Raw genomic sequence first — 15,729 nt, forward strand, 5'->3', positions numbered from 1 at the left:
ATCTAAAGGGAATGCAGCTGAATTGTGATCTATTGCTATATAAAAGGGGGCGGGTCACTCTGCTCGTTCCAGCTCCTTTTCTGTCATTACTGCTGCAGAAGCACCAACCAAACGCAGCTGGCACGCCTCTTCGTTGGCTCTTATATAATATGGGGTTTCACAGGGCACTGATGTAGAAATAAAGTCAAACATTTTTGAGGCAGACTCGTATTACTTGTCGTATCACTGGTGCTCACTTCGCTGTGGGGTATAGGGCTGCTCTCAGAAGGGTTATCTGTGGCCCTATTTGAGTGAATTTTAGAAGGTGTGCAGGATGGCTCCAAACAAGACAGGGGATGAACTTGTTTTCTTTGTGAATGGTAAAAAGGTAAGGAAGATTCCAGCTTTCTGTCCAGCTTGCTCCTGGATTGTGGCTTGATTACTTATTTTTCTAGTCATCTTTTTTCTCCTCTGAAGTTTTCTAATACCAGCACAATTGCCATGACTTTTAAATATTAAATTGTGAGGACTATTTATTGCTTTGCTAAGTGGCTTTTTCTCTTCTTTGACTTTACCTTGTGAATTATTCAAAGAGTAACACAACTATATAATGTTCCTTTTACATTTTAGATTTGTTGGCAATAATTTACTGCAATTCTGAGGTAACTACTCTTAAGTAAAGGTGCACTGATTTTATACAGGCATTTCTACTAGAAATAGTTTCAGTAATTACAACAGATCTGGAAAATATAACTCAAATGTAAGCATCCATATATAATTCATATGTTCAGTAAGTAATTCTGACATTTGATTTTTAAAAGGGATTTAAGTAAAATGTTAATTCCATTTCCATTTAAGAAGCTAGAAAACTCTTTAAAATCAAAGCCTATTAGCTGATACTGTTTCCTAGATCAATTGCTGACAATTACCTAAGAAGTGACTGTGCCTCACAGGAGGCTGGGGTGGTCCTTGCACATGCTGGACACCTATGAACAGTTTGTTCCAGAGCCCTCTTTCTCAGTTTGGACTTCCCCTGGCTAGCATTGCAACAAAAGCTTTTAACAAGTCAAGGCTGCCTCTTTTTTTGAACGACGAGTACCAAGTTAGTTCTATTTCTGAGCTCAGCTCAACACTAATCTTGCCCCACCACTTTCCCCTTGCTTAGGTACTTGGGCAGGGAAACTTGTGCCAAAGCAGCGTCCAGCTGGGAAACTTGGGAGGGGAGAGGTTTGCATATCCACTGTGTACTGTGGAGCCGAGAGTTTGTGGACCTTCCCTGTGTGCTGCTTAGAGGTAAATCACATGCAGCCCTAAGTTTGGGCTAGAGAATTATTTTTTTAATTCCTTGAGGGATCGCACAATATTTTTAGTTAAAAAGCTCTGTGCCCTGCCCTACAGACTGGCACAGGATTACTATCAATTTTGCTTTTGTTGATCTTTCGTGCTAATTTAATCAAGTGTAAATGTGGATAAGATTGTTGCTACAATTAGGGTGCTTTAGTTACGAGTTTGGATCCCAAACTGGATTGGAATTTGAACTTTCCAAGGTACTAGAGCATTTGATATCAAAGTTTTGTTTTATCTAAGTATCAATAGTTAGGTGAAGAATGAAGTTTATCTAGGATGGATAAGTTAGTAAAAGAGCTCTCTTGAATCTAATACCGATGTGGAACCCAGCCCTGGTTCTGAGGTTTTTTAAAGAAGGATGACAACTGAAGCTTTGCTCACACAGATCAGTTATGGTTCGTATGTCAACATTAATTGACATATCAGGCATTCATTGTCTCTAGAGGGAGGTGAAAACTTGAAGCTCCAAGTTAATCATGACTAGCTAGTTGAGTCTGGTAATAGAGATCATGAAGCAGTGGCACAGGATGATCTGTGAATTTAATCTGATGAATTTTCTGCTATGATGGGCACAGGTGGTATACCATTAACTTGTCTTCTTGATCTGTGAAGGTTTTAGTGACTTCAGATCCCCTAGTGAACTCCAATTTTTAGAGGGTGAACTGGGAGCTTTTTGAGTCTTGCAGTAGGAGGTTGCCCCAAACGTGTTGGGCAATCAAGACCCTGATACAGGCCTAGTGTACTGTCTTGTTTTCTTTTTCTGGTATGCTCTAATGAAAGAGAATTGTAGTTCTGGTGCCAGACCAGCTAAGGTTCAAAACCAATATGCCACTCATGGTAGGTATGAAGAGTTTATAAACAAATTCCTATACATGTTTACAACTGGTGCTTCAGCATTGGTTGGTGCTCTGTGTAAATTGGTAGAAAAGCCCTTTCTCCTGGAGGAGACTCTTGGCTAACATATGAAAATGTGTATTAGTCAAAGCAAAAGAGAAGAGACTAAGCTGCACAGAACTGGCTCTGTGGGACTCTTTTATGCATGTAGGGTGAGGCGGAGAAGGGGAGAAAGCGCAGCCTAGACCCTGAAGGCTAGCAGCAGAAGACAACCAGTTCCTTTTGTATCTGCTGTCTGTTCTTGCTATGTCCTAGAGCTAACAAACATGCTGTGAATGGCATTGCCTTTGGTGCATTTCAGCAATTTTTATGGAACTGCAGTTCCTGTTTACAAAAGCCACATCTCACAGCTGACCTTGTGCTTGTGCATGTGTAAAGGTGTTTATCACAGTGTGATCTTGGCAGTTGTTGGCTAAAAAAACCCCCACACCAAGGAACGATTAATACTACCAATGGTACCAACTCATTCCACGTGTCAAGGCTGTCTTGGCATTCTTCCCTGCTGGCTCATGGAACCAGCAGTGCTAGCAAAGGAGCAGGTTCGACTTGATCAGAGAGGAGAGGGCTTCCTGGATTGTGCTCTACCCAGACCCTCCAGTGATATTTTTTTTTCTATTCCCTTTTTGGGTGTGCTGCCAAAGTGGCTTGAGTTACACCCCCACCAAATGCAGGTTTAAGAGTGATAATTGGACTCATGGGGCAATCCAATCTGTGGCAACAAATGTGGAGTTTGTTGGGACATTTCTGCACATGAGCAGTTACATGATGGAAGGGGTGGTGGGAAGTGCCTGGGCAATGCTGCTGAAACAGCAGGTAGCATGTTAGGATATGGCTCCATCCATCTGGAGACCTGACTAAATATTTCAGTTGATTAGCTGCAAAGAATGTGATAGCATGGCCAGTGGGAAAAGTTACTGCTGTGTGAATTCGTGACAGCTTGACATTGCTAATGGGCTGCTGATATTTTGTCATAGTACAAAACCGTGTGATAAGAGGTGATTGATAAGATGGGGACTTTCATGGCAGCAAATACTTCTCTCTTGCATTAGCCCAGTCTGCAATGTTGTTAAGAAAAAGTCTCCTCAGAACAGCTGAGCATACTTCACATTCAGGATTGTTTATTTTAAGCCCCTGTTTACTTCACTGGGCATAAAGTTTGGCACACAGCTAGCACAAAGTTAGCTTGATAGTCTGCCTAGACTAGAATGGAAAACAACACACACAATTTAAAGCTAATAGTGGCAATTTCGTTGTCCATAGCTGACAAGTCTGTCTCATGCATATGTAGCACGTAATTTTAGTTCAAACACGTGGAGTCAATGTTTCTATTTCTATCCTGAATGTTAAGAGGGGGTCTATGCTGGAAGCCACATTAGACCTCTTCCAAAGCCTGTGGATGTTTGATTGCAAATGGGACCAACCAAAATACAGTATTTTTTTGAGCTTTGGGACCCTCTGGGTCCTACATAAACAGTGAATTACAAGTTTTCAGTGTGCTGGTTTAAAGCAGAACAAAATGTTCTCATGACCAATAGCAGATTTACATTGTGTGGTTATATTCAGTTTGTTCATCTGTGTTCTAATCCTTTTCCCTAGTAAATGAATTTGAAATCTCTCACTGACTTTAGGAATACACATTCACAGACTTTAAGGTCCTAGGGGACCTTTGCTGTTGACTAGTCTGACTTGCTGCATAGCAGTCTGGCTAAAACCTTTCACCTTCTCTTCTTGCAACTAATTGAGTGACTAGGGACTAGTGACTGAATGGGAGCTTGTCATTCAGAAAAGCATCTGTTTCTCATTTAAAGATGCTAGCTGATGGAAAGCTTAGCATGTTGTTTGGTAAACCAGGAAAGTTTCTATTTTCTTTCCTTTTTGTTCCTCTATTTATCTTGCTCAACTACTGTTCTTTTAAATGGAAAAATCCTTTCTTTAACTTTCTGGGAATACTAATTTAAATAAGATGCTTTATGTTTTAAAGGCAAAGTTATCTGAGTTAGTGAAAGGCAGGTAAAGACAGCAAAAAAATATTCGTTGAGATCCAAGTTTTGTATGTGAAATCATGGGGAAGTGAGCTCAACACCTCTCTGGACCAGCCCACAGGCTCTAAGAGTACAGAGTACTGCTTAGGAATTTGTTCTGTGGAGGACTTAAAGCTTGAAGAACTGTAGGGCCAGGTTGGGCTCCCTGCTGAGATGATCTGAGTATTTAAGATTCCTAGAATCAGTAGACAAATAAATGTGTAGTACAAACACGGCAGTACAAAGCAATTTTGTTGAGAGTCATTTGATTGTCAGTGCCATCCTAACATTTCCAACAAAGTTTCTTTCTGCATTTGATTAATATTTAAGCTACCACATGCAGAAAAATCCACAGTTTTGAATCTGTCAAAATGTAGCCATCAATCTGATGTATCTGGCAATATGACATTTGGTTTAAAAAAAAACCCCAAACGTAAAAACCAGTAACTGAGCAAAAAGGAAATATTTCTTTAATTACAGTATCTAGGTAGGCTGATCCTACTCCCACTGAAGGCAATGGATATAGTTCTGTTTCCTTCTGTACAAGAACACTGGGGGAGGTGAGCAAGAATTGTTTTGATGGGTAAGATATTGAGCTGTGAATCATATTGTTCTGGGCATCAGACAAGAGAAGATGTTATCCCCACCCACAGGGTTTTAAAATATTTTAAGAACAAATCACAGCAGGTGACTGTAACAAACCACCGGAGGAATGACATGTTGGAGGACAAAACCAGCATCAATGGCAATGAACAAAAGGCAGGAATAGTAAAAAGTTTTTACTCTGTGGCCAGCAAGAGAGACTCATAAACAAGCATCCCCCCACCAGGAATCTGAGTGCAAAGAAACGACTCCTTGCTCTCTGACATGTGAGGTTTGGTTTAATCCAGAATGTCCTCCAAACTCTTACCCCTTATCTCCGCCTGATCCCAAGTCTCTGTCTGCCAGCAGATACATAGTTACAGTGGAGTAGTTTTGAAGTGACTGAAGTAGGAATCCTGGGCTATTGGTTTGAACAGGATAAGAGTGCGGATTGTTCAGGACAGGTTCTACTGCACAGTGAGAGCCACTTATGATGAAGTTGAGCAAAGGTTTGACTTTGGGACTTAATACATGCTTAAGTACTTCACTAAAAGTGTGTAGAGCTGAGTGGCTAAATGCTTTGCTGAATGAAGGTTGAGGCCTGCGTTTTATTCCTTAACCTCCTGAAAAGCAGCCATTGGGCCAAACTTTTAATTGCTTGGTTTCAGTCCATAATGCAGTGCTTCTTGGATTCTTTCAAGAAAACTTCCTGAGACATTTTCTTTGATCTAAGCATAGAAAAATCTCAATAGTATTTAACCATCTGGAAAACTATTCTGAAGCTTTTTGTCTGTGCCTGGCTATCTTGGAAGCTGCTTCGGAAGGGTTTGCAATGGCCATTGGCACAGCCCTGAGGAAGAAACTCAGCTTGACAGTGAGGGTACGAGTTGCTGGGAAAGGGTCTTTGCATGTGAAATGGCCGTGAAAGGCCTTTTGTCCACAGGACACTTGTGGTCATAGGCATTTTTGGAATTATCTGCTCATGTCTATTTACAAAACTACCACAGAGAGATATATGTGCTTACTCTGAACCAACTGGTCATGAGTGTGCCAGTGTATGCTTTTACTTGTTTCTATGCATCCAGAAGGTGAGGGAACAGGAGCACTCTGCTCTGATGAATAGCTTATGAATAGAATATGAGTGCTGCATGATTTACAATAAGACATCCCCAAACTAGAAGAATGAACTCTGTTTCCTTGTAGATTATCCCCAATGCAGGAACGAGATGCATAAAAAATGACCAGTTGCGTTTTGTAGCAGCAACTTTATCGGATGGTTCTAAAAACATGGACTCAAATAGGAGGTGTGAACCTTGTCGTTTTAGAATAACCTTGTCACATGTCAAAGGCATAAAATTGAAGCAGTACAGAGGTTGTGAAGGTTTCTTATCAGTAAGAAAAAAGGCTTACACAAATGACCTCTGTTTCAATTTGCCCTTCAAACTGGGAGTGATTAATTTAAATAAACTGTAACTATCGTACTTAGAACTTGCACAATGTAAGAGCCAAGAACACATGATTATGTTCTGGCACGCAGTGCATTTGGAAAAGTTTCTTGACATTCTATTAATAACAGAAAAAGGGGAAGACAAGCTCTGCTGCCATTTGGAGGCAAGGGCAGAACTTTGGTTTCTGACCATCAGGCAGAGGTTGAAGTCAAATCTAATTTTATGTCTAATAGATAACCGCTAATAATGTTGTTCACTAATAGGAAGGAGCTGACTCAAAATGTGCAGAGAAAATTTCTCCTTGGCTGGAATTTCACATTCCTACGTTTAGGATGGCTACTAATGTAATATTGATTGATTTTATGTTAGCAGGGAAGAAAGAGAAACTTCAGGATGATTGGTACTTGCTGTCTGTCCTGCAGCACCTGTATTGGTCATGTTAGGGCTTCCACTGTTGTTTTTTTTTTCTCTGCAATGTCTATTACTGATGCTGTTTCTGTCATTCCGTTTATCTGCTCATTTTCTTTGTGTCTTCTAATAGTAAGAAGGAGAGGGGACAGAGGTTAGTTATGCATGGTCAATAAAGATGAGATGCAATTTGGGGAGATGTCAGGAATTCAAAACTCAAGTGCAAACCACTGTTCTTTCTCTCTCTGCTCACTGCTAATTCTGTTTGCAATTTTTGATGAAGCATTTTTCAAGATTTGCCTGTGTGCCATGGCTGAAAAGCTCTGAGGTATGTAACACATATACTTTTCTCTGTCACAATAAATTCAAGGAAATGTTGTGTCTGGATACGCGACCAACACTGCTGAACCTAGTAAGGGAAGTTAATCAGTGGTTCTGCTCCCTGCTTTGGAAAAGAAGTTGCAGAAAGGCTTTCTCTTTCCAACTAACATGTCTGTGTTGTAAAGCATTCTGTGTAACAGTACCTTTCCCTTCTTGCAGGTGGTGGAAAAAGATGTGGACCCAGAAACAACTCTGCTAACCTATCTACGAAGAAAATGTATCCAGTGTCAGAAGAAACTGCAGAAGGCTTTAAATGCCTACAGCATTTCATAATTGTTTACTCTTCTGCCTGTCACTTGAGTGCTAGGCAGAGCTTGTGCACAGAGTATAAGAGGGAGTGCTTTGCATGGTGTGGTATTTCTTGGCAAAGATTACAGCTGGTATTCCAAACTTAAACAATAGCAAATTTTAAATAATATACTTTAAATAAACTTTAAATCATTTATTAATACTTTAAAGGGAAAACTCTCAGAATTGCTAGGAAATTGAATATGATGGAAAGAAAGCAAAATTGAGATGACAATAAAATTGAAGGAAATTTATGTTTGTTGCACACAAATTGTAAAGAATTTTCTGGCCAAAACGTTAGAGCCACTGGAGCTGCTTGCCTTATCATCCAATAATTTGGATGTTACTGGATAGTTAATATCCAATAACTTGATTATACTGTGGCCTGTTTATCAGATGACCCAGGGATGCAAACTCAGAGGCAGGGGTTCCCACCACATACTTTGGGCATGTCTACATGAGCAGATGAAAGCAGTCACATTTCACTCCTGTTAGAAACTAGTCAACACATGAGTCAGATTAGCTTCAGGAGCTGGGTAGTTATTACTGTGATGACCAGGCTGGCTATACTAGGTCTGGTTCAGTAGGTAGTGTCATTCCATGTTTTCTGAGTTTTTGTCTGACCAGCTGGGTGTGTACATATGCCAAACTGTTCACATCTGTGTTGGTGTATTCCTTAAAAAGAATCATGCATACTTACTTCACCATGCTGCCATGTTCTATTTGACTGGGATCTGAAAGAAGTGCGGGGATATAAATCACACTCCTCTTTGGGGTTTCCAGCAGAACTATCAACAGCCTTATTTTGTCTGACTGTACCTTGGGTAGAAAAGGTTCAAGAGGAAGAATAAGTGGCATGACTCTTCTGCCTGTCTGCACTTACTCATGCTAGACCTTTTGTGTCTAAGCTTGTTAATATCTAATGCAAATAGCTTTGTAAAGACATAATCAGAGCTCTTCAAAACCTTCTGATCTTCTGACAGAACATTCTGGTGAACTTATTTTGTAGATGTCTGGTTAGGGTCAGACAAATACTTTGAGAAACATGTTTTATCAAGCCAGATTAACACTGTCATCAAGAGAAACATTGGATGGCATAGAAAAATTGTATTTCTGCTGAAGCAGGCACATGATTGTATGAAAAGTAGACAGAGTGGTTAGGGACATGGTTTAGTGGTGCACTTGGCAGTGTTAGGTTTATGGTTGGACTTGATGATCTTAAAGGTCTTTTCCCATGTAAATGATTCTATGATTTCTATGTTTCTATGAAAACAGTTCCAGAATCTTTGCAGTGAAGGCAAAGATGATTTGAATTCCCTATATCCTGATGCCTGTTGCTTTTACACAGGCATAATAGGCCTTTTCCACAGGGTTAGTATCTCAGCACAGGCATGTGTTCATTGCCAATGAAAGCAGCTATTCTTTTCCCACCAAAAGTCTCTCAGCATTGGCCAACCTCTTCACAATGAGTAACAATGTCTAAATACTTTCTAATGAATGAAGGAATCAAAAGCAAAAGTGACTTGAGGAATTCTCTCCTGAAATCCCTTTGCAGAACATTTGAAGTAATGCCTCATTGTAAAGTACAGACATGAGCTCTGCAGCCTGTGGAGTAATCTACTTAGGCCAGTCCATGCACTTTGTGAGTTCCCAAGTGTCTGTGCAGTGGTTCTGTGCACCTCTGCTAGTTCTGGCACTCAGTGTCTCCCTCCTGTGGTTTTATGGGAACCAGGTTACTGGGGAGTGTGCTTGGCTGGTTTTGTGCCTAGCAATGGAGAAGTCATCATAAATGGGGCCGAAAGAGAAGCTAGAGTAGCCAGACCATATCTCTTGAGATGCAGGTAGTTTGTGAGCAGTTCAAGTGCAGCTCCCATGTCAGTGCTAAACTGTGTGACTTGTAGCACTGCATGACTGCCCTGCCTGGGTGCCTTCTAGGTGGTACGAATCACTAGGTATAGGATGAAGTCAACCACCACTGGTGAGAGGTGCTGAAGGAGATGTCACCATGCATCTCAGGGATATATCCAGCTCAGCAATTATCAAGTGCTTTGTCTCCCTAATGTAATATCCTTTTCTGAGTCTAATGGAAAGTGGGAACTATTGAAGTTCAGAAATTTTTTGTTTATTCTAAGAGTCTGTTGGAATGTGAACTGCCTCCTTATTAGGGCTCTGGGTGTTGATCTCAAAGCTCACATGCCAGCATTTGAAACTTTGCTTATGTTAAATTAAGTTATTAAGCAGAAAAAATGAGTACTTGGTTTCCAGCAAGAACTTGTTGCTAAGCCTTGATTGACAACTGTTTGAGCAAGCTTCTGCCAACACTCTTCATGTTTTCCTTGATTCCTGTTCTCTCAGTGGGCCTATGTGGAACCAAACTAGGCTGTGGAGAAGGTGGATGTGGTGCTTGCACTGTTATGATATCCAAGTATGATCCCTTTCGGAAGAAAATCCTGTATCCTTTGCAATCTGAACTCTTCAACAGAGAAATGAAATGGGGACAGATCCAGGTTCTTGACATTCCAGATGTGGCACTACTTAAAAAAAAAAAAGTTATATAATGTATGTTTCTGCCAAAACATAATTTTTCACTTTCAGAACATTAACTCAGAAGGCTAACAGAAGAAGCTATCTTTTCCTACAGCATTGCACAGTGCTGATAATTCATTGTGCCCTGAAATATCTTCACTGACTCTAGCACACAGGCTATCTGCCTCTTCCCAATTCAGAAAACCTTTATGTTCCTTTCTTGCGATGTAATGTAACTTTTTGCTGTGATGATGCAAATGATGATTACTGTGATAAAATCTTTATTGCTATTGTATTACTACAATAATCTGGTTTCTGTATGCCGGCAGATACTCACTTTTTCACTACTTCTATTGTAACCTTCAGAATGACTCTTATTTTCTGAGACATAAACTTTCCTCCTGCTCTCTCTTTAGTTAATTGAAGACTGAAGCAATGGAATCAAACAAAAAGGGGAACGGAGAGAGAGGATGAGGCAGAGGGACAGGCCCCAGTTTATTTTTACTGTGAGGAATGGAAAGCACTGAAATCTTGGATGTATTTGGAATAATGCTTGGAGATACTTTAACTTGGGTTCATCTAACTTAGTGGTTCTGCTTAGTAATGTGGCCTTGAATAGGATATCTTTAGGGTCATTATTCTGTCTTGATAGAAATTAAATAAAGTAGCTAGTTCCTATAAGAATTTTGGCAATGTTATTCTATATTACCTTCAGCCTGGACTTTTTCCTCATGTGTACCATCTAGAAATGGTTTCCTAGGTAAAAGGCCAAGAACTCCATGCTCTTAGGTAACTTTGCAAGTGGGCTAGGCCAGCTGTATAACATCTTGGTATTTGTAGTCTGCCCCTATAAATTACTTACATGGGTTCTATAGCTTAACATGGAACGAGGTTGTTTAAAGTTGTTATTTCTCGGTCAAATCCTATGCTGCATACTCAGTTTAAACTTCAAGTGAAGTTGATGAGAACTTTGGCCGAGTAGATGTTGTAGGATTTGGCTTGTAACTAATACCTGTAATCACATCTATTTAAGTTCTCCTATTGTGTCTACTACTACAGTTTCTGAGTACTCTTCAGTCCTTCTGTTCCCTTTTTCCTTTGTTGAGCAGCACTGTCAAATGAAATGACCTTAATTTATTATTTTAGCCACCATACTGCCAATGCTTGCCTCTTCCCTCTCTGTGCCCTGCATCATGTAGCTGTAACTACCGTTGAAGGCATAGGAAACACAAAATCCAGGCTGCACCCAGCCCAGGTGAGCTATTGATATTGGTAACTTAAAAACCCTCTATCCATGTTTTCTTCTTATGTTAATTGATTCTATTCCAGGGTGTTGGAACCTCCATCATAATGTTAAAGCTGGGAGTTTGACTTTCCACATGAGTAGTCTTTACTTGCAGGAGTGGCTAAGTGATGAAATAAAATTCCCGGGTCAGTGCTGCAGCTCTGTTATGCCCTAACAAGTTAACTGGTGCTATACTGGCTAAATTGCTAATACCTTTTTTCTAGGCCTGTGTGGCTGTATCTGGTTCTGGACCAAATCCCAGGAACTGGGAAGACCGATGTTGTGGTGAAAGCCTATATAATGACTTGGAGCCAGGAAATCTGAGTTAGGTTTTGGCTCTCTATGGCCTTCCATGAATGACCTTGGTTTCTCATCCTGCATAGTTAGGAACCTTCCCTGCAGTGGTGCAGTAAGGTTTGGGTCAGCAATGTTTCTGGAGCCCCAGAATATTCTTGGTGGGGAGGAGTGACAGCAATGTGAAACCTTGCTCTTCTAGCAAGGCATTATAACTCGCTTTTTATGGAAACAGACTTGTCTCACCTTCGTCAGAGATACTGCTCCTTTAAGGGAAGCTATGATTCATCTCAGTTTGTACAGTGGGTAGGACTTGTGCCAATATCTATCTGAGACAGTAAACAACAAAGTGAAAAATAAGTTAGACACGCATGAATGGGTGGCAGCTAGTTTGACCTTTGTTTGCTTCTTTTCCCTATGTCCCCTGAAGATTCTAATAGCTAAGCTTTGAAATTCAAACTTGGGTCTATACAGGTAGCCCCAACCTTTCTAGCATGGCAAGTCTAAAGAACTGATCTCATTGGAGGCTTCTAGTCGCCTTCAGTTACACTGGGAGTTCAAAGCCTAGATGCAAACTTTTCAGAGTGTTCTCTTCTTTGAAGTCTGCTTCACAGATTAATTGACCATCTCATCAGAGAACATCTGATGATAGTCTTAGCTCCTCTGATGAGACTGTTGGGGGTTTTTTTTTGACAGAGATGTTACAGAAACAAGCACAACAATGAACTCACCTTGATATTATGAACTGATGGTTGTTGTTACTTTTTCTCAGGAGAGAATAGCAAAAAGTCATGGGTCCCAATGTGGCTTTTGCACTCCAGGCATTGTCATGTCCATGTACACATTGCTTCGGAACAAACCCGAGCCCCAAATGGAGGACATAGAAGATGCTTTCCAAGGTAATACCCATATCCCTGCAGAGATGCAATCTGTTCTGCTTTCATTACATCTGCTTCATCAAATGGGATGGAGGTGCACCTCTGTTTAATGTATTTCGTTACAGATAGCCTATTGTTATGAGGTTAAGAACTAACTTTTCCGCTAGGAGACTGGCCAGGTGCTATGAAGTGAACAAAAATGGTCTCATTGTCCTGAAGCAGGGGCAAGTGGCTTCAGTCTTGGATTAGGACCCCACTAAACTTAACAGAGAACAAAAGGTGGCCTGTCCCTGTGGGGCTTATAAAAGCATCCACATCTCCTTGTTTCTTCATTGCTGTCATGAGAGCCTGCAGAGGTGACAGGGAGCACCTGGGCCAGCCAACCTCAAGGACCAAGACAGCAATATACAATGATGGAGTGGGGCAGAATCCAACTGTCTAAATCATCTGAGACGCTGCTGTTATTGCTGGGGTTATTGCTATTACCATGCTTCTGGCAGTGATCTGAGAGGAAATCAGATGCAGGAGAAAGCAACCTGTTTGTAACTCGGAAGACTGGATAGTTGGTATGCTGATTAGACTTACACAGCTGAGGTAAATGAATACTGAATAAGGCAGATTGAATTTTTTCTAAATTAATTTAAATTTGAAATTTCAACAAAAAGGGATAGTAGGATTGTTGCAAGAATACTAATGAAATTTTCCTCCTCCCAGTTTTTTCATTAGCTTTATCTAGATTTGACAAGCTTTTGTGAGAAACAATAACATGTTCGAAAAGAACAGAAGTTCTCAGCCAAATGACACTAAATCTTTATTCTTTTGCTCTGGCAATGCAGGGAACTTGTGTCGGTGTACAGGGTACAGACCCATTCTGGAAGGATACAGGACATTTGCTAAAGTAAGTGGATTCAGATAATGTTTAAAAAAATCTGGAAGGCTGGCTGTCTTTCTGTTACTAAAATACACCATGAGATGAAATGGGGAGGAAGGAAATATTCATGCTACAACAACCCAGCTCCAACTCTTGACCCCTTTGTACGTGCTTTAGGTGTTCAAAAAGCGTGTAGACGAGGTACTCCATAACATGGTTTAGTGGGCATGGATGATGGTTGGACTCGATGACCTTGAAGGTCTTTTCCAACCTAAATGATTCTATGATTCTATAAGATCATCTTCCTGCTACCACGCTGGAAGATGATCTTGGAGGTGTGGTAGACAGTTCCACAGAAGCATCAACTCAGTGCTCACTGGCAGTCAAAACAACACTTCAAGGCATAGAGAGCAAAACAGAAAACACTGCCATGCCACTTCTGCATCATGGCTTATCCCACACTTGAATACTCTGTGCAGTTCTGGTCGTCTCATCTCTAACAGGGTATAGCAGAATAGGAAAAGATTTAGAGAAGTGGAATAAGGATCACATATGTGGTAATCTGGCTTCCATACAAGGGAGCACTGAGTAGGCTGGGATGCTTCAGCCTGGAAAAAAGATGTCAGGGAGGGGAAGGGGATCTACATAGCCCATGTGGTGGTTTGTGTTGACCTCTGATAGAGACCTACAAAATTGTGACTGGCAGGTAGAATGTGGACAGGCATTGGCTGCTTGCTGCATCTTCCAATACAAGAGCAAGATGTCCAGAAATGAAACTAGTAGGAGTCAGGTGGAAAACAAAGGCAGGTGGTCTGCCACGTACAAGGTAGCTGACCTGCAGAACTCACCAAAGGGTGTTGTGGCACCAAAACTTACACAGGCTTCAGGGGAGACTGAGCAGGTACTTGGATGGAAAGATACTGAGAGTTACTAAAGAGACAGAAAGCACACTGGGCTAAGATAGTCCTCTGAGCTGAATGCAGTCGGATGCTGGTAGAGTACTAGGTTTTCTATGTGCTTGTCCCTTTTACTCTTCTCCGGGTATCTCCTCACAGCTGCACCTGGACCAGAGACACTGGCTGAATGGTCAGAGTAGTTCTAAACCAGAACAAGAGGTTTATCAGTAGACTGGACATGACCTAGCCATCACACTGCAGGATACTACCTTCCAATTGGCAAGGGAAACACCTACTTGTTTGGCACCTTCCATCTCCCATTTCTGATTTGGGTATAATAATTGTGGGATTAATTTCTCTCAAAAGGGAATCAAGCCTACTTAATTTCCTTGGAATCTGCACATTTTTCTCAGAATAGTTTTTGTCCCCACAGGACTTGAACTGCTGTGGCAGAGTAGCCAATGGCACTGGATGCTGTCGTAGTGAGAGGGAAAATAGCATGGTAAGCTGAATTTTAAAAAACATAACCTCAATTTGCAATATGGTATTAGAGTTTTGATGTATTAGTAACCTCTCTGGCTCTACTGTGGAGCAGATATTCAGAGCCCTCTGAGCTGGTTTGAATATCTGTCTCTTGGAAAACACTGTGCTTGCATATGTCCTGGTTAGCATGACTAGCCATCATGACACAGGTTTTACAATAGCGATCTAGATATGTTCCTTCTGAATCTGTGAGGTGCAACAGTTTTGTGAAATAGCAAGGTGACAAATGTCAGCAATGTGTTACCAGCTTCTGGTACACTGAAGCAATCCATCTTTCTTTGAAAACAGATCTAAACCCCAGTTAATTCCCCAGTATGATCTTTCCCAAACTTTGCAGTCCAATAATGAATGAAGTAATTTAATCACCATTCCAATAAATTGTACAGTTGGAACCTTTTGGAACATCTGGAGGAAAAAAGTTTATCACATTTTATGTACCAGTTGAGGTACAAACAATGGAAGGATGAAAACAAGGAATTAGAGCATAAGGTAGTGTGAGTATAAAATGAATTTAGGAAAGAAAGAATATAATGAAATTCTTTGCCGGGAAATTCCAGTGGATTCTTTGCTAGGAAGCATTCAGTGTTGCATGCTCCAGCAATTAAGACTTCTCGGAGTTCTTTTGTCAAAGTAAAGTAGTTTATTAATCAAAAATGTTACTGCAAATTTCTGTGATCCAGGGATTGATAAAAGGCAAGGAATATATCCTGTAAAAGTTGGAATGTTCTGACTTTCTGTAGAATAGCTGAAGCATGCTTGTTTCTTTTTCAGAATGGGGGCTGCTGTGGAGGAAAAACCAATGGTCCAGATTGCTGCATGAATGGAAGAGAAGACAATGTGGTAAGGTGCCTCTCAACTATTAGTTTTTGCTGTTTCTGATGTTTTGAAGTCTTAGCTCTGGCTTGTTCTGTGCCAAAGCCCAATGCTTTTAATTTAGCTGTATTTATGCAAACCAGTTTAGACTAACATATTTTATGCTGGTCTCTACCTCAGAAAAGGTACCTTTGATGTAATTTAACATGCCAGTGTGAAAGTGATGTCACTTTTGATTGGCAAAAACCTGTTAGTGTGTTCAGGGTTCATGTTTC

The 15,729-nt window shown here is 40.7% G+C and overlaps 1 protein-coding gene across 1 annotated transcript in view; it reads left to right on the plus strand.

The window, feature by feature from the left end:
- Window positions 1–340: 340 nt before the first annotated feature.
- Window positions 341–15,729, plus strand: part of XDH (xanthine dehydrogenase) — a 50,505-nt gene continuing 35,116 nt past the window's right edge. Inside the window, exons 1-7 of the mRNA XM_010577748.1 lie at window positions 341–367; window positions 7,220–7,277; window positions 9,704–9,800; window positions 11,021–11,129; window positions 12,226–12,352; window positions 13,168–13,229; window positions 15,413–15,481. Coding sequence (XP_010576050.1) covers window positions 9,763–9,800; window positions 11,021–11,129; window positions 12,226–12,352; window positions 13,168–13,229; window positions 15,413–15,481 — 405 coding nt within the window. The 5' untranslated portion in view covers window positions 341–367; window positions 7,220–7,277; window positions 9,704–9,762. The remainder of the gene's footprint in view (window positions 368–7,219; window positions 7,278–9,703; window positions 9,801–11,020; window positions 11,130–12,225; window positions 12,353–13,167; window positions 13,230–15,412; window positions 15,482–15,729) is intronic.

This window comes from Haliaeetus leucocephalus, unplaced genomic scaffold (genome assembly GCF_000737465.1).
Source record: "Haliaeetus leucocephalus isolate CR32 unplaced genomic scaffold, Haliaeetus_leucocephalus-4.0 Scaffold577, whole genome shotgun sequence".
Taxonomy (NCBI): Eukaryota; Metazoa; Chordata; class Aves; order Accipitriformes; family Accipitridae; genus Haliaeetus; species Haliaeetus leucocephalus.